Raw genomic sequence first — 16919 nt, forward strand, 5'->3', positions numbered from 1 at the left:
AAAATCAACTTCGGTCGGAGGAAAGCCAAACTTCGTCGGTAAAAAGTTAAATTTGGTCAGTAAAAAAAATAAAATTTGGTCAGTAGCAAATCAAATTCGGTTGGAGAAGTCAAATTTGGTCGGTAAAAAGTCAAATTTTTTCAGTAAAAAATCAAATTTGGTCAGTGAAATATCAAAATTGATCAGTAAAAAATGAAATTTGATCTGTAAAATACAAAAAATGGTCAGTAAAAAATAAAAAAACCTGGTCAGTAAAAAATCAAATTTTCTGTGCTTCTTCTTCTCTTCTTTAAAGTTTTTGTAGGGGCCGGACGTCTCTTGACATCCACACAGCCCAAAAAAAAATTTCTGTGCATCGGGAAGTTATCTGTATCGCCTGTTGAAGCAAAGGGAAATTTTCTGTGTTTTGGGAAGATATCAGTAGCACCTGTTTAATTTTTGTACAAAATTTAGGAAAGACGAAATATGAAATACGAAATGTATTATTTTTTCGCAATAAAGTGGCTAATTGTCTTGCTGAATCGTGTTAGACTTCCGTTCATACATTTTTCTCCATATTCTTTTAAAAATCACTCATTCAAAATTGCAAGAACTCCGTGTCAGCTTTAAGAATCTTAGATGCCATAAGCTTATCTGGACTTATCACTGGGTTTGAGTCGTTTGACTTATTGGGCGATCAGAAATCAGAAGATCGAAGCCGCTCCTGAAACCTTTTCCATTCGTGAGCAAGGAGTTGCCAGTTAATACTTTTTTAAGAATCACAGCTGCATCGCATAATATTTAACTGTGTCAAAATTGCAACTAATGAACCTAATGAACAAATTTTTGTCTACAAAACGCTGCATTTGCAATGAATCACAGCTTCCATTAGCTGAAAAAGGTTTACCTCGGACTTGTCCCTATTTTTTTCTTTTTCTTTTGTAATACATTCGCAACGTGGTGTGCAAAGCATTCAGATCAGCTTTCAAAGTCTTTAAGTAATCGGTGGAAATTTTCTCTACTAAAGTGATAATTTTCCCCAAATAAAAGTCGTAAGAGAGAGAGGAGAGACTGTAGTTTAGGCAGATAGTGGAAAATCCCCACAGAAAGGAGTAGAAGTTATTAAAAAAGTGGAAACAAAGTCACACACTTAGTGAGGTTAGGTGACACGTGCAGAAAGATGCCACCGTGGCTTCACGGTGGGGCCCATCGGGACTTCTTCCCGCTTGGGTCGCGGGATTTCCCGGCTCTGGAAAGAACTGCAAGGAAGAGAAGAGAAGAAACCTTTAGTGCCAGATACGAGGAAATCGAACGCATAGACAATGCAGGACGATTCCTGATAATGAAGAACGCATCTCAGGAAACAGACTCAGTGATTCCCCTTTCACCTTTTGCGGTCGCGAGATCTCTACGATCGCTGGGAGATGTGAAAGATATCACGAGACAGAAGGACGGAACACTAGTCATTGAGTCCAAATCGAAGGAACAAACTGCCCGCCTGCTTAATATTAAAAAGGTGGGAAAGCACGACGTATGTGTGACGGAACATCCAAGACTTAATAGATCTAAGGGAATTGTCAGGTGCTGGGATTTTGTTTATTTGGATGAGAAAGAGTTGCTGGAAGAGTTGAGACCTCAAAAGGTAGTGGAAGTCCGACACCTTAAAAGGAAGGTTTCGGAAGTGGAAAAAAGAGCTAGCCAGAACCAAGCCCAACCCCCAGTATGGAAAAATACTGGCACATTTGTCGTTACCTTCGATCTTCCAGAAGTACCAAGAGTACTTAAAGCTGGATATCTTAGATTGGAAGTGAGACCTTTCATTCCAGACCCCATCCGTTGTTTCAGCTGTCAGAAATTCGGACACATGAAAACATCCTGCAGGGGCGTAGCAATGTGTGGGAGGTGTGCCGAAAAGGATCACTACCCAGATCCTTGCACAAAGGCTGTGAAATGTATTAATTGTGGAGGCGAGCACGTCAGCTGGAGCAAAAGATGTCCCGAATACATGGCGGAGTTCGAAGTACAGAAAATCAAAGTCTATGAAAAAGTCTCGTTCGCAGAGGCTAAGAGGATCTTCATTGAAAGAATGGGACAATCAAGACGGACATTCGCAGACACTCTTAAGCAGCAGGATACCCCTGTGATGGAAGGATGCACCAATTGTCACTGTGACTCTTGTAAGCTTCTGAGGAAGGAGAGTGCTGAACAAAACCCACAAAAAGAATTCACGGAAGTTGAGACAGTACCCTGCACCAATCTAACCCAAATGGAAGAACAGGAATTACCATTCGTTGTTGAAGTTGAGGTCCACAAAGAAGACGCCAACGATACAGAATTAATTTCCGAAAGCCCGGAAATTTCTACACTGTCAGAAGAGGAGGCAGCAGAATCAGACGATGTGGAGCCCTTCGAAGAAGCAGAAGCAGGACTGGATGAGGAGGGTATGGAACTAGGCCATACTCTTGAAAAAAACGAGGAACAGATTACTGCCCAGTCCCACACAATGGGGACTGACCCAGTGTCACCAAAGTTGCTGTCCCATCCACAAGGTCAAAGGTGCCCCAAAAGAGCGAAGAGTTCCCGTTCCTCAGAAGGTTCTGAGGAAAAGAAGACAGGAGCAACATCCACAAAAAAGAACAAGAAGAAGAAGACAGCGCCAGTTCCCTCACAGTCGGGAAGGTATTCCCGATCCAGGAGTCCCAGGGAACGCACAAAAGCAGCAACACAGAAAGACGCACATTTGAGTCCCAGAACGATTAAAAAAATCGTAGGAATAGATTAGGTATTTATCTTTACATTTCTTGGCGTGGGGGTGGCAGGGCGGAGGGTGATCAGGGTATCGATGGCTACTCGGTTATCGATCTCTGGCTACAATACTCTGCCTTGTCTCCCCCACGCCGGGAATTATCAAAATCTCTTAAAGTTGTTTTATGATGATTCTAATCCAATGGAATATTAACGGTTTCTTTAATAATTTTAATGACTTAAGGCTTCTGGTGAACAAATTTAACCCAGACATTATCCTTTTACAAGAGACTCACCTTAAAAGTTCCGATAATCCCTCCCTAAGAGGGTATCACATAGTCTCTAACAAGAACCTTTTTGACTCTGCTCATGGGGGTTCTGCGATATTGCTCAAAGATGATTTGGTCTTCTCCGAAATCTCATTAAACCCCGATATAGATGCTGTTGCTGTTTCATGCTCGTTTAATGGTAAAAGAATATCCTACTGCTCGATCTATTTAAAACCCCAACTGCGTAATATTCAACAAGAAATTATATCAATTTATAATTCCATGCCCTCTCCCATGATCATTGGGGGAGATTTTAATGCCCACAGTACTACGTGGGGCTGCGAGAGAACTAACACCAAAGGTAGCCAAATTGAGGACTTTGTCTTAAACAATCAGATCTCTCTTCTGAATGACGGTAGTCAGACATATCTGCACCCTGGTCATGGTAGTTTCTCAGCAATCGATCTAACTTTATCCTCGCCTGCAATTTCAATTTCATTAAATTGGGAAGTGATTTCAGAAACTTATAATAGTGATCATCAACCAATCCTAGTTACAGATTTCTCCTCACATGAAAGTAACACATGTAGAGTTAGATGGAATGAAGATAGGGCCGACTGGGGGATCTTTTACAATAGTTGTATAGGGGCATTTGACTTCCCGGATGACCTTGATCTATTAGAACAGGTTAGACTATTCAATGAATCAATTTCAAGAGCAGCATCCCTTAGCATGCCCCAAACCAGAGAGACCCCGAGAAAGCGAAAAGTACCATGGTGGACAGACGAGGTTAAAGAGAGTGTTAAAGAAAGAAATAGAGCCTTCAGAAAATTCCATAGACACCCCTCAACAACAAATCTAGATCTTTTAAATCAGAAAAAGCGGGAAGTGAAAGTTAAAATCAAGGAAGCCAAAAGGGATAGTTGGACAAAGTACGTTAACACAATTAAGGCAGACACACCTCCGAAGATGGTGTGGGACAAAATTAGAAAAATATCAGGAAAACACAAACCAGTCAAGATAAGAGAAATAGTCCATAATGGACAAGCGTTAGTAACCGAAGAAAGTATGAGTGAAGCTTTAGCTGAATCGTTTGCGCAAAATTCGGATAATTCAACATCGTCTGTAGAGGCGTTTCATCATAGAGAATCCCTGACTTCTTACCAAACAGTGCCACTGAACAATTCGTGTTCTGAACTAAATCTACCGTTTTCATTACAGGAAATGCTTCAAACGCTAAAGTCCGCTAAGGGGAAATCTTCAGGGCCGGATGGGATATCATACCAAATGCTCAAAAACCTTCCTCCTCAAGGAATGAGCAAACTTCTAGTGATATTGAACAAAGTCTTCGTTGAGGGTAGAATTCCTGAGATTTGGAAAAGGGCTAATGTCATCCCCATATTAAAACCGGAGAAAGACCCAACTGACCCTAAAAGTTACCGCCCCATCTCGCTTCTCAGTTGTGTGGGTAAGGTTTTGGAAAAAATGATATCTGCGAGACTTAATTGGTGGCTTGAGGCAGGACACCTGCTTACGGTTTACCAGTCCGGATTCAGAAGGAATCGAAGCACAACCGATAATTTAGCATACTTACAGCATTTTATGGCCAACAAGTTAAACGAAAAAGAGCATATCTCATGCATAAGCCTCGACATCGAGAAAGCGTACGAAAAGGTATGGAGGGTAGTTATACTTAATAAGTTGAGGGACTGGGGGTTAGAAGGGAATATTTTTAGATATATTGACAATTTTTTCCAAGATCGGCAATTTAATGTATTTGTAGGAAATCGAATGTCTTCAAACCACATCCAAGAAAATGGAACTCCTACAGGGAGTGTCCTGTCAGTCCCACTGTTTTTAATAGCTATGAATAGCGTCTCGGACTACCTAAGCATCGCGGGTGTTGAACATCTACTCTATGCAGATGATCTAATATTATTTGCTTCAGGGAGGACCTCCGAATCCCTCGAAAACCAAATGCAAGAAGCTTTGAATAGTTTAGAACTCTGGGCCCAGGACTTTGGTTTTAATTTTTCAGTACCAAAATCAAAAGTACTACATGTATGTAGAAAACGTAACTGCAGTCATCCGGTCTATACACTTAAGGGAAACACGATAAATGAAGTCAGTCATCTCAAAATCTTAGGAATTAAATTTGATTCCAAATTAACGTTTAACCAACATATTAAAGAAATTAAGGAAAATTGCCAGAAGAGGGTTAATTTAATCAAAGTGTTGTCCAACGTAGAATGGGGGGCAGATAGACAACAACTTTTAGGAGTCCACCAGGCACTAGTTTGTGGAAAATTGGACTACGGTTCAATAGCATATGGATCAGCAGCTAAAAGCATGTTAAGGAAATTAGATCCAATACACAACGCAGGGATTAGAGCGGCAACCGGTGCTTTTAGGAGCTCTCCAACTGAGAGCATCCTGGCGGAATCGGGACTAATGAGCTTAGAAGATAGGAGAAATTTGTCTTCAGTAAAATTTTGGAACAAAATGGTGGCCAATCAAGGGATACCGATCTACCAGCAAATGTGCTCTGGATTCAAAAGAGGTAGCAGGGTGGTGTCCTGGGTGGCTAAGGTTACAGCGACACTTAGACGGTGGAATCTCCCTAGGCATAGCCCTTTCTTTTACTTTGGAAGGCAACCGTACTGGACCCTCAACCATCAACGTATTGATCTCTCACTAGATAGTCATATTCTTAGAATTAATCCGAATAGGTCGAGGCAAATAATCTTTAATAAGTTAGAGGGAAATAATATAAATACAAAAATTTTTGTTGCAGGAAATAAGTTTTCAGGAAAGGCTGGGTATGGTATTTGGGTGGAGGACTCGAGATGGATTATAGAAGGAAAAGTTAATGACATGGCTTCCAATACTACATTGGGTGAGAAGGCCTTAGTAGCGGCATGTAAATTGGCTGCAAATCTCCCAAACCCCCTGATAATCACGAACTGTTTACAAGCCTTAAAAAACTTGTGTAATCTTCGCTTGGTGTCAGGTTACACTGGCCAGTTGAGAGATTTGGTTGTCACTAGTCAGTGCAGGTTCCTATATGATCCAGGCTACAGCGAAGGATTAATTAATGCTAACGCCCATGCATTTAATTCTTCCAGTCATTCTATTTCCGATTTCCAAATTGCCCTTAAAGACATCAATTCTTGGTGCAAATCCATGTTGAAAGAATCAAGGATTATGAAATGGAAAGAAGTCCCGTTGACTAATAAGCTTAGAAGTTTGAAGGACATCCCTAAATTCAAAAATTTTTACCAAAATAGAAGAGAGCAAGTCATATTAACCAGACTCAGGATAGGACATTGCCATTTCTCACATTCCTTTTTAATGAAAAATGAGCAACCCCCAATTTGCCAACATTGTAACGGCCAGCTCTCTGTTATGCATTTATTGGTACAGTGTCCTTACCTTGAACAAGCACGTAGACAGCACAATATCCAAAATACTAGCATACAGCAGCTTCTCGGGTCAAAGGTTGAGGTCCTGGATAGGACACTATCATTTGTGATATCGACGGGACTTAGAGTATGAGGTAAAGAGATTCTTGTTTTTTTTTTTTCCATTTATCTTTCCATGAAATTAGTCTTTATCTCCGGTAATTATCCATTGGATTGTTATCAAATAGGTTCAAGCTAAATAATTAATTAATTTCACATTTGCCATATATTTAATCATTTCTTGAAGTCTTAAAAGTACCTGAATTAAATTTAATACATACATTTCCCCTTTTGTTAAAAGCTTGAACCGTTTACTTTAGTCCAAAATTTTTTTTTTCTTTTCTTTTGAATTCAAATTTTGTAAGAGTGCTGCTTGTCAGACCTCAGTTAGGGCAATACTGTCAAGTAGTTTAGGTTAGATGGACTCACTCATATTTGTACAAAATAGCCTCACGGCTGAAGTACAATAAAGAATTAATCAATCAATCAATCAATCTTTTGTAATAATAATTGCTTACCTTTGCAACGATTCCACCAAGTTCAAAGCCTGTCCAGAAAGAAAACCAGAAAATAAAAAAAACTGTTTTTTTGTCTGGGAAATTCCCAACTGAACCTCATTTAATAAGTCCTTCTCATTCACTCTCAAAGCATCTTTTACAAATAGGGTTCGGGGAACTCGAAGGTCACATCTCGTCCCGTCAACTTCTTGTACACAGACGTGAAAGTATCCACCTGAAAATGCACCGAAACATTCATTTTATTCCTTACTTCCTGTGTAAGAGAATTTTTATCTTCCACCAGAAATTGTGGCTCCATCCTTTCCGGAGGAGTCACTGCAGATTCCTGGACAGGAAATTTTGCTGTGCGCTCTTTTTGACGTTCACATTCCTTGGAAATCTCAGAATGCAAATAACACGAGAGCGGGATGGGCAGGAAAGACTTTTCTAGACAAAAATAAAAAGGAAGTACTCACCTTGTGCTCAATTGTTGTCTGTTGGTTCTTATCGAGATGCACCTTAATCAATTGAGACCCATCCAACTTCACACGAACACGCTTTCCCACAATCTCAGCCGGAAAGACAAGATCCTCGAGGATGGCATCGTAGACGGCCGTGAGTGTCCGGGAGCGTGGTCGTTTCTGTTTCAGGGGATTCCTAGCCTTTCGCTGAGGCTTAGGCAGGATTTTTCTCTCCCCAATGAAAACCACCTGCTTGCCGGAAAATTTCTTCTCCAACTCACGCACAAGGCGTGTCTGGATCTTCTGGAAAGCCTTTTGTTTGGGCATTGGGATGTACACAACAATTGCTTTCTTGCTATCGCAATCAATCTCACGGGCACGCGTTATGTGCAAATCCCTCAACTGAGGCTTCAGCTCAGGGTTGGCCTCCAACTCCAGCAGGGCCTGCCCAATAGACTTCTCAAACTCATCCGGTTCACTGCCTCCGGGCTTGATAACCTTATTTCCGATCATTCTGAAAAGGACAAAAAGTAGGGTTAGAATCGCTTCAAAGGTGAAAAAATCCTGGAAAAACTATTTCTCTACCATTGAAATTCTCTTTTGAGAAAGTTATAGTATTCTTTTAACTTTTAATAGTGTGACTTGAGGCATTTTCTTGGGATTTTCCGGGAAAAACAGCACAAATTTGGGAGGATAAACACCAACATGACACACCCGCACTTTTCCCCTCATAACTCCTAAGATACACAATGGAACTGCAATTTTTAACATCTAATCGGCGTATAAGAGTCCCAGGAAGAATTTTCAGTGGTCAGGAGAACTGTAAACTGCCCAAAACCCTTACCTTCAGCGTGAAAACTGGAACACAGTCCACGTTGTTTCACTGAACGGCTAGAAAAGAGGCACAATGGCCGCCGGAAGTTCGTAAAGTCAAAATTCTGCTAACTTCACATCACACCCAACTTCACGTCGTTAAAATCAAATTTCGCTGTTTTCCCGCTAAAATTTTAACTAGGTTAATTGAGGTTAATTTTTGATTTTACGCCGGAAAAAACTATAAATTAAAAAAAGGAATATGCACATTGGATTTTTTTTTTAGAAAATCCAATTCCACGAGAAGGGAAGAGACAAAAACAATTTTAAAAAAAATGCAGAAAATGCCATTTTCCGTTCAAAAAAAAAATGACTTTATTCTCCATAAAATAAAATAATTTCACTAAACAGGAACGAAACATGGCACAATAACGATTGATACACCACAAAAAAATCAGGGATAAAAGAGACGTGGAAGCGGGCAAAAAGTGCGAATGCAGTAAAGAAGAATGTTGAGGTTGTCCCTGGGTGTAACCTTTGGTGAGGTTTCGCATCTTTGGTCAACTAAAGCTTAGCAGCAGCATATCCATTGGGATTGGATTGTTGCCAGTTCCATGTGTCCGCACACATTTCCCTAATCCCTTTCTGGGCACGCCAATTGAGACATTTGGCCGCCAGGGAAGGATCAGCATAGCTCTCGGCAATGTCACCCGGACGCCGAGGACATTTCTCATATGGCACATCACGTCCCGATGCCACAGCAAAAGCATCCACCATCTCCAGGACAGAGTATCCTGCTCCAGTTCCCAGATTGTACGCCACAAATCCTTTGATTTCTCCTGTTCCCAGCTTCTCCAGAGCTTTCACATGTCCTCCTGCCAGGTCTACAATGTGAATGTAGTCCCTTACCCCTGTCCCGTCCTTCGTGGGGTAATCCGTACCATAGACACGCAAAAGGGGCCGTCTTCCAACGGCCACTTGGGAAATGTAAGGCATGAGATTATTGGGCTCTCCGTTGGGATCCTCTCCAATCTTTCCACTCGGATGAGCACCAACGGGATTGAAGTACCTCAGAGAAACGGCATTCCAACGTTTGTCTGACTCACAGAGATCCTTGAGGATCTCCTCGGTGAAGTATTTACTCTTCCCATAGGGACTGGTGCACTGTCCCGTGGGATGGTCTTCGGTCAGGGGCAGGAATTTGGGTTCCCCATAGACCGTAGCACTGGAGCTGTAGACGAAGTTGAAGCAATTGGCCTGAGCCATAACTTCCAGCAGGATGCTGGTACCAGTGATATTGTTCTGGTAGTACTGCAGAGGGAATTTGCAGGACTCCCCGACTGCCTTGAGGGCCGCAAAGTGCGCCACGCAGTCGATCTTGTGCTGCGCAAAAGAGCATTTTATTCATTTTATTAGATAATCATTTTTTTCCTTGAGACCTGTAAATTAGCCAGGGGTGGATTAGGGGGTGGAACCCTTTATTTTGATTTTTTTCTTTAATTTTACATTATAATGGATTTCTATTTCTATTTATTTATATGGATACATTTTAAACGAAAATTAAATAGTCGCTTTCCATTTGAACTATCCGATCGCATTTTTTGTAGACGGTCCTTTTAAGACTGTTTAGCCAAAAAGTAAGCCACGCCCATTTTATAGGTTATTGTTATAAATTTAGCAAATACACTCGACTCTTCGTTATCCGGCTGACGTGGGGACAAAATGGAATTTTGGTTTTTTGAATCTGGTCAACGTTTTTTATATTTTCTGCTGTGGGAATTTGTTTTCTGTCGAAAAACAACAGAATTTTCTTTGCAGTGTGTTTATATTTCATTTTCTAGCACGATTGTGTGTCAAAAACTTTGATAAAATGAAAACAACGCATTAATTCACTCTGGACAAACTGCATGTTTCGTAAAAAAATCGTTTTGAATACATTAACCGTCAGCGTTTGGCAGCTGTCACCCGGATAATGAAGTGCCGGATAACGAAGAGCCGTGTGTTGTAAATATTGCTCGAACTCAAAGAGAGAGAATATTACTAATTTTTGGAACATTATTTTCTTATTTATTTATTTTGATGTACCGGGTTTTCTTCGCCATTTTGTACATTTTTCAGTTTACAAGTTTTTATACAGATTACATTGTGTATGAGAAATATGTCCATTCAGATGCTTCAGTCGTTTGCACCGGGCGGGACTTGAACTCACAACTGTGACAGTCGAGCCGGGGATCACACCGCCCAAGAGCCGAACGCTCTTACCAATTGCACCACGGACCCCCTATTTTTGGAACAAATATAGTCATTCGAGGAGAGATGGTACACCTTTTTTATATTCAATATTGCGGATGCGTTTTGATTGCGAGACAAAGACGAATCTCACTGGTTTATCATTTGAAGACTCTAAATTTAAGATATCAATATTAGAAAAGCCTAGATGAAAATAGTCACTTCGAAAAATAGGATTTAAAAAAAGTTGCATTTTGAGGCACACAAAAAAGTGCGGGTGAGATGGAACACCCCTAATTTTAGCAAAATATTTATAGTTTATTTTATTTTTTCAATATAAATGATTTATTTTGTGGAATATGTGGCTGGTATACTTTGATTGCAATTTCGCTGAGTGTATCAAGTCAGTCTTACCAGAAATTTAGGGAAAATAATTTCTAAGATTTACTTGAAAAGATTTTGAAGAACATTGACCAAAACTCACACCGGAAGTGTTGCCAAAATTATTATGTTCCATCTCTCCTCAACCCCCAAATACACGTATTCTTATGGCGAAATAAAAATTATTGGCCATTTCTCAGACATCCAAAAAATTCAATTTCAATTTTCTCGTTCAATTTTAAAGATTGAAAGCTGTAACTTGGGGGTTTTCATTAGAATGTTGAAGGGCACAAATAGACCAAATGAGGTGGAGATCGTGAATACGGTGTGGGCAGGAGGCGAAGTGGTCCATCTCTCCCACTGTTCCAACTCTCCTCGAATGACTATATAGTAAATGACGAATTTTTAAATTCTCTTAATGAAAATTATTTTAAATATTTTTTATACTTCCATTTTTTTAAGCAAAACCGTTTTGGGAAAAGAAACTACAATACTCAAACATAAAATTTTTCATTATATTGAAAATTATCATTCATTAGTATTATCAGAAAAATTACTTGAAATTTTATGCTAATTTTGTCCCTATCGTTCATAGAGACAAAAAATACACCAAATCAGACACTGTTGGCTTTTCGAAGGCCAGATATAAGACCTTTTACTGGTTTTGTTCATCGGTTTCATTTTTATTGCTGATTTTCGGTCCGCGAAAACTGTCTCGTCGTTAAAGGGGTAAAAGATTATTTCTGGATAACGGTGTAATTTATGACCCTGTGATGTTCTGAAGGATATTTTTGCAAAGGATTCAAGTCGTCCCACGTATCCTTTTTATGGACTTGACGGATATATTAGAGATATATGAAACAGATCTAAAAAGTTAAGGGATAGGGATATGCGTTGTTCCAGGAAAATTGTCCTTGAATCCTCCTCTACACATCCTTGAATTATCCTTTGATATTTACATTCCAGGATGTACAATTATTGATATTAAACAATTTTTTTCATATACAGTAGACTCTATCTCAATCGGCTCTTTTTCAATCGGGCACTAAATTTTGTTGACATTTTTACGTTTGATTTTAAAGTAAATTTTTTCAAATTCGCTGTAGTTCCTCTTGTTTTATTGTGATTCTTTATATTTGAGTGCTTTTTATGGAATTTACAATGATTTTGACGCCCAAATGTCTACTGTATTTCGAAAAATTTCTTAAAGATCTTTATCTTAAGATATCTCAAAAACTAGAGGTGATGGACCACAACTTTCTTTGGGAGAAATGTTCAGGACATACCAAGGAACAAGAAAATACTCATTATTTTCTATCCCAAGAAAAAAAGTTTCATTTTGTTGCACTTTGTGATTATTGTTTTATTATCATGTTGCAAAAGGGGCGTGGCTTATTTTGTATTACAAAATGCTCTGTCTCAATTGGACATTTGGAACAAAATATCACCCGAATTATCGAGAACTTCGGGCATGAAATTGTTGAAATCGAAACAGATTTTGTGATACAGTGCCCGCTTTCTAATCCGGATCGCCGTAATCCGGACAAGTTCACGACGGTTACATTTAAAATACTTTTGAGGTTATGTATGCATGTGTGTTCAGCAATGAAAAGGAACTATTCTATGATGTTTCTGTTTAATAAATGAAGTATAATAGCATAGAATTCTCCAATTATGTCTTTTTAATCTTCTTTAAAACTTTTATTCTAATTCTACAAAAACAGTCCTGTGTTATTTGTTCGAGGCGTTGAACAAATTCAAAAAATCCATCCGGATTACGAACAGGACATCTGTCATTTTGTCTCCCAATCATCCGGATTACAAAGCGGGCACTGTATAATTTTTAAGGTTAGGCTTCACATAACCTAAAACTCTTTGAATCATCTTTATTTTTTCTGGATGATTTTCGTTTTTTATTTTCTCAAACCTCTCTTGCTCACTTAAAATCCTTGAAAAATTAGAAATTTTTATTAGATTGGAAATATAACCTCTTCTTTATTTATAACCTTACTTTTCCTGGAACATTATCTTATTCTCGTTTATTTTTTTTTTTAATATTATGCATGATTTATCGTTGGGATCGTTATGGTAATAAACAAGTTTTATTCGTTCTAAAGATTTTTTTAACGCAATTTTTAAATGTTAAAGAAAATTTTCCTTCCAAAAGTCAATTCGAACGGAATTTATTCCTTTGTTACAAAATTCCGTCCGTTTCCCGGGAATAGATTTTTTTTGGCGGGAAAATTTTAGTGCAAAAAAATCTAATTTCCCCCCAATTCTCTCCCTGGCCTGGATCATTTCTTATCGAATCTCAACGGTGTTTTACAAGGTGTTTTGGGGTGATTCGTCACCGATAAACTTTCCCAGAGTCTCATCGCTCCAAAAACACGTTCCCGAATTGCTCAATGGGTGAGTGTCACTGGGAAGAAGTACCTGACCCAAGGCGAGGTCATCAACTCCCTCAATGGCTCGAGAGGGCAGTATATAAGACATTCCCTTCGTCTCATTTGGCCGTTTGAGTTAGACAGTGCAAGTGTGACAATGAAAGTGGTAAGAGGAATCTCGAGGGACTACAAGAGGAGAGGATTTTCTGATCTCATGTGAGAATTATTGCAGATTGGTTTTCTGGTGATTTTGGGGACTTTGGCAGCAGCTGTGCCAGTTCCAGACGGGCTGGAGCCCAAAATTCCAGTGTTGGAGAGGACAGAAGTGAGGGATGAGCATGGACAGTACGCCCTGAGCTACCTGACAGCCAATGGAATTGCCACGGCTGAGCAGGGAGCTCTGAAGCAATCCAATGAGGGACATGTTCTGGTGCGACAGGGATCATGGGCATATCTCGGTCCAGACAATGTCAAGTATGTCGTGAACTACGTGGCTGATGAGAATGGGTATCGAGCCACTGGTAGCCACTTGCCAGAACCACCAGCTCCGTGAGAAAATTGCTACGCGGGCATTTTTCTTGCCTTTTATTAGGTTTTTAGGTTTTTTTTTTGTAAAATAAAGCTGTATGAGACAGAGACAAATTTGCTGATTGATTACCTTTCTGAAGACATCAGTCAATGCCTCCCTATTGCGAATGTCCACGTCGTAGAAGGTAATTTTCTTTCCGGTGAGCTCCTGGACGCGCACCAGAGATTCCGGCAGAGCGGCATTTTTCTCCTTGTACGCATTGCAGAGATTGTCCACACAGATGACCTTGTAGGAGGCATTCAAGAGTTCCAGAATCGTATGAGATCCCACATATCCTGCTCCTCCAGTCACAAGAACTGTCTGTTTCACTGACATCCTTCACTGGATGATCTGGGATTTTGCCCTGAGAATTGACCCAAAAATTTTCCTGGTTTATCCGGAATGGTGTATTGAGATGCACAACCTCACCACCTTCAATTGTACACAGAACTGGGAGCAATTTGCTCAACTGGTGAGTGTTTGCTGATTAAAACACTGACAGAGAGTGTCGTTCTCCGGACGCCCTAACTGACTTTGTTCCCCTTATCTCCTCTCATACACACATCTCTTCTACACAATTACACAATCAGTCACTGGAAACGTGAGTGGTGTCTTCTTGAGATTTATTGTACATTTTTTAACTACATTGCTGACTATCAAATTGGATTTTTGCTGGATTCTTTTCACACAACCAAGCCATTTGTTTACATTTCCTGGATGCCAACTGTGCGCACGCTCGCCGAAATGCAGGCTAATCAAAAAGCGCGCGGTAATCTCCCGCCTTTTTCTACATCTCTGATTTTCAAGTTTCAATGATTCCCGGAAGCTTTTGATAATTCCTCTGCACACAGGCACCATCAAAAGTCCTCATCCGATTGCTTCCACAATGTCTGATTGTGCGGAATCCCCAAATTGACTGACACAGAAGCAATTTACTGGTGCGATAGATATGCCATGACTTCCCAACCAGTTCAGTGAGAAAAGCTTCTAAAATCTTCCTCCTAATTACTTTCTATTTGCTCTGCGATTCCTTCATAATCACAACTCTTGTGCGATCCTGGAAATCAGACAGATTACCTTTTGCACTTCGCTCACGACTTCGCGAGTTAGTACACTCAGGGAAATGGATCTGGGAGCCGGGGTTAGAAAAAGGTGTTGAATATGCACCATAGAAATCGGGGTTTAGATTCACACCAAAAAAGGGAGAAAAAAAGTGAAATTCACACTAACTTCGCTTTATAAAAATTAACTCTGTCGAGTGTTATATCTACACCTTTCATACAGTTTGTAAAAGGGTGCATAAAGATGTAATTTTCGTCATTCAGGAAAGTTACAGACATATATTGTATGAATATAAATACTCCTCTTTCTACTATATTATGAAGAAAGTATCAAAAAAATATTATTAAAGAAAATAATGCTCCACAGAAAATTTTAACAACCTAATCAAGTGTTAAATTTACACCACTAGCAAAGATGAGAAATAAAACACACTTAAATAGTGTGTTTTAACTCTTTCCGAGCCACAACATATCCAGCGAACGAATTTCAGTAAAACTCACTTTAGTGTAAGTCTTAGTTGTCAAATATGATACTTTTGTAAAGAAAGACTTTTTTCCTCCTCTGGGGAATTGGAAAACTCATGGGTACTCTCGTCCCCAAAAGAACGAAAAGGAGATAAACTTGGACAAACTTCAATTTTCCAAAAGCCAATAATATCAATTTTGTGAATTATTTTTGCGTGTAAAATGACTCCTTTACAATGTTGATCACTAAAACAAGAAGAATTATTGACCAGTATCTTGTGGGATGTCCAGGAAGTGCTAAAAAAGACACCAAATTCCTACTTGCCAACAGATACCTCAAAATATTTCACATAATAAATAACACTTTAAAACACATTTTTTTCAACACGATGTTATTGTAGACACATTAAGCTTTCGCAAAAGCATAAAAGACACTTCCTTGACAATCAGAATTCACCAAAATCCGGAAGAATAGGAAAAACTTCCCTGAAAACAATCTCTCTCGCTTCCAAATGTCAAAATTATCGGCCATATTGGCAAAAATGTCGTTCCCGCTTGGAATTTTCTTACAAGGTTGGTGTCAAAAAGCAAATGGCGGGCATTGGCGGGATAACCTTACATTTGACCTCTAGATTTTTGTGGACGAGAGTACCCATAAAGTTTGAACAAGTTTTTTGAAAATTTAAGAAAAAATTATTTTTCGAATTTATGCAATCTGTAATTGTTAGTTATCATACTTATTGGCCCCGAGAGGTTTTTCCTTATTCTGGTCTAGAAATATCAAAAAAGTCACAATATCTGCAAGGAAGCAGAAAATCGAAAATTCACGATTTTTGACCAAAAATATCTTAGCTTAGGAGTTAATTGGGATCCTGCAAAAAATATCCTAGATTTGGACATCCTTATAGTTTGTAATTATCCAGAAGAATCGGATATTTATCGATTCTAGATAGTCTAAAAAAATTGTTGTTTCCATGGGTACCCAGTGTCCCAAAGGAGACGAAAGAGTTAAAGAATGAGTCCTGCAAAGTGATTGGCCTTTGACCTTAAAAAATTCAAAATGCCGATTTTTCCAGTGATAGATATGTTAGGACGAAATTTTCGTCTGGACTACCTACAAAGCATAACCGAAAATCAAGCTTGGGTCTTTTTTGAGAAAAATCGAAAAAACATGGTTTTGGAGGGGTTGGAGGGTGGTGAGGGGAAAGAGGAAAAACCTGTCTGAAGGTAATGTTTTTTTTTATTAAAGGGAAGATCATCGATTACAGTTTAACCCTTTAAGGACGATTGGAACACCGGTGTCCCATAAAGAAAATAATTTTTCCTGACTACCTAAAATTATTTTTTCCTTATATTTGTACGTTTTTGCAAAGTAGAAGGTTGAAGGAATCTAGGATATTTTTTGCAAGCCTCCAGCTATTTGCTATATAGCAAATATTTAGGATTAAAAATTACGAATTTTTAAATTCTCACATTGAAAAATTATTTTAATTATTTTTTATACTTCTAATTTTTTTCATGCCAAACCGTTTTGAAAAAAGAAACTACAATACTTATACGCAATATTTTTCATTAGACTGAAAATTATTATTCATTGGTATTGATA

General features: G+C 39.1%; 4 protein-coding genes across 6 annotated transcripts; 2 read left to right on the forward strand and 2 right to left on the reverse strand.

The window, feature by feature from the left end:
• The first annotated feature begins 927 nt into the window (after positions 1 to 927).
• Positions 928 to 6940, forward strand: LOC129803022 (uncharacterized). Its single transcript, XM_055849330.1, has 2 exons — positions 928 to 2761; positions 4215 to 6940. Exon 1 carries the CDS (start codon positions 1160 to 1162, stop codon positions 2759 to 2761), a length of 1602 nt encoding a protein of 533 aa, XP_055705305.1. The 5' UTR covers positions 928 to 1159; the 3' UTR covers positions 4215 to 6940.
• Positions 6941 to 7068: 128 nt separating this feature from the next.
• Positions 7069 to 8342, reverse strand: LOC129803064 (40S ribosomal protein S7). Its single transcript, XM_055849401.1, has 3 exons — positions 8257 to 8342; positions 7428 to 7926; positions 7069 to 7186 (listed from the first exon to the last, which is right to left on the reverse strand). Exons 2-3 carry the CDS (start codon positions 7923 to 7925, stop codon positions 7109 to 7111), a joined length of 576 nt encoding a protein of 191 aa, XP_055705376.1. The 5' UTR covers position 7926; positions 8257 to 8342; the 3' UTR covers positions 7069 to 7108.
• A 233-nt stretch (positions 8343 to 8575) lies between these two features.
• Positions 8576 to 14527, reverse strand: LOC129803050 (UDP-glucose 4-epimerase). 3 transcript variants are annotated; one of them, XM_055849374.1, is made up of 3 exons: positions 14220 to 14527; positions 13878 to 14151; positions 8576 to 9608 (listed from the first exon to the last, which is right to left on the reverse strand). In XM_055849374.1, the coding sequence occupies exons 2-3, from the start codon at positions 14121 to 14123 to the stop codon at positions 8790 to 8792; spliced, it is 1065 nt and encodes a 354-aa protein (XP_055705349.1). In that variant the 5' UTR covers positions 14124 to 14151; positions 14220 to 14527; the 3' UTR covers positions 8576 to 8789. The 3 variants fall into 3 exon arrangements, with proteins under 3 accessions (XP_055705349.1, XP_055705350.1, XP_055705348.1); XM_055849375.1 differs by having other exon boundaries at positions 14217 to 14521; XM_055849373.1 differs by having other exon boundaries at positions 13878 to 14521.
• On the forward strand, positions 13175 to 13853 carry LOC129803078 (endocuticle structural glycoprotein ABD-5-like). Its single transcript, XM_055849419.1, has 2 exons — positions 13175 to 13385; positions 13452 to 13853. The coding sequence occupies exons 1-2, from the start codon at positions 13377 to 13379 to the stop codon at positions 13770 to 13772; spliced, it is 330 nt and encodes a 109-aa protein (XP_055705394.1). The 5' UTR covers positions 13175 to 13376; the 3' UTR covers positions 13773 to 13853.
• Positions 14528 to 16919: the final 2392 nt, after the last annotated feature.

The sequence above is a fragment of the Phlebotomus papatasi genome, chromosome 2 (assembly GCF_024763615.1).
Source record: "Phlebotomus papatasi isolate M1 chromosome 2, Ppap_2.1, whole genome shotgun sequence".
Lineage (NCBI taxonomy): Eukaryota > Metazoa > Arthropoda > Insecta > Diptera > Psychodidae > Phlebotomus > Phlebotomus papatasi.

Bases quoted from the DNA above. Each gene is read 5' to 3' on its own strand.
- LOC129803022 (XM_055849330.1), top strand. From the start codon at position 1,160: ATGCCACCGTGGCTTCACGGTGGGGCCCATCGGGACTTCTTCCCGCTT.
- LOC129803064 (XM_055849401.1), bottom strand. From the start codon at position 7,925: ATGATCGGAAATAAGGTTATCAAGCCCGGAGGCAGTGAACCGGATGAG. The intron at 7,187-7,427 runs GTGAGTACTTCC...GTGCATTTTCAG, and splicing joins AGACAACAATTGAGCACAAG to GTGGATACTTTCACGTCTGT.
- LOC129803050 (XM_055849374.1), bottom strand. From the start codon at position 14,123: ATGTCAGTGAAACAGACAGTTCTTGTGACTGGAGGAGCAGGATATGTG. The intron at 9,609-13,877 runs GTAATCAATCAG...TCTTTTGCGCAG, and splicing joins TGACTGATGTCTTCAGAAAG to CACAAGATCGACTGCGTGGC.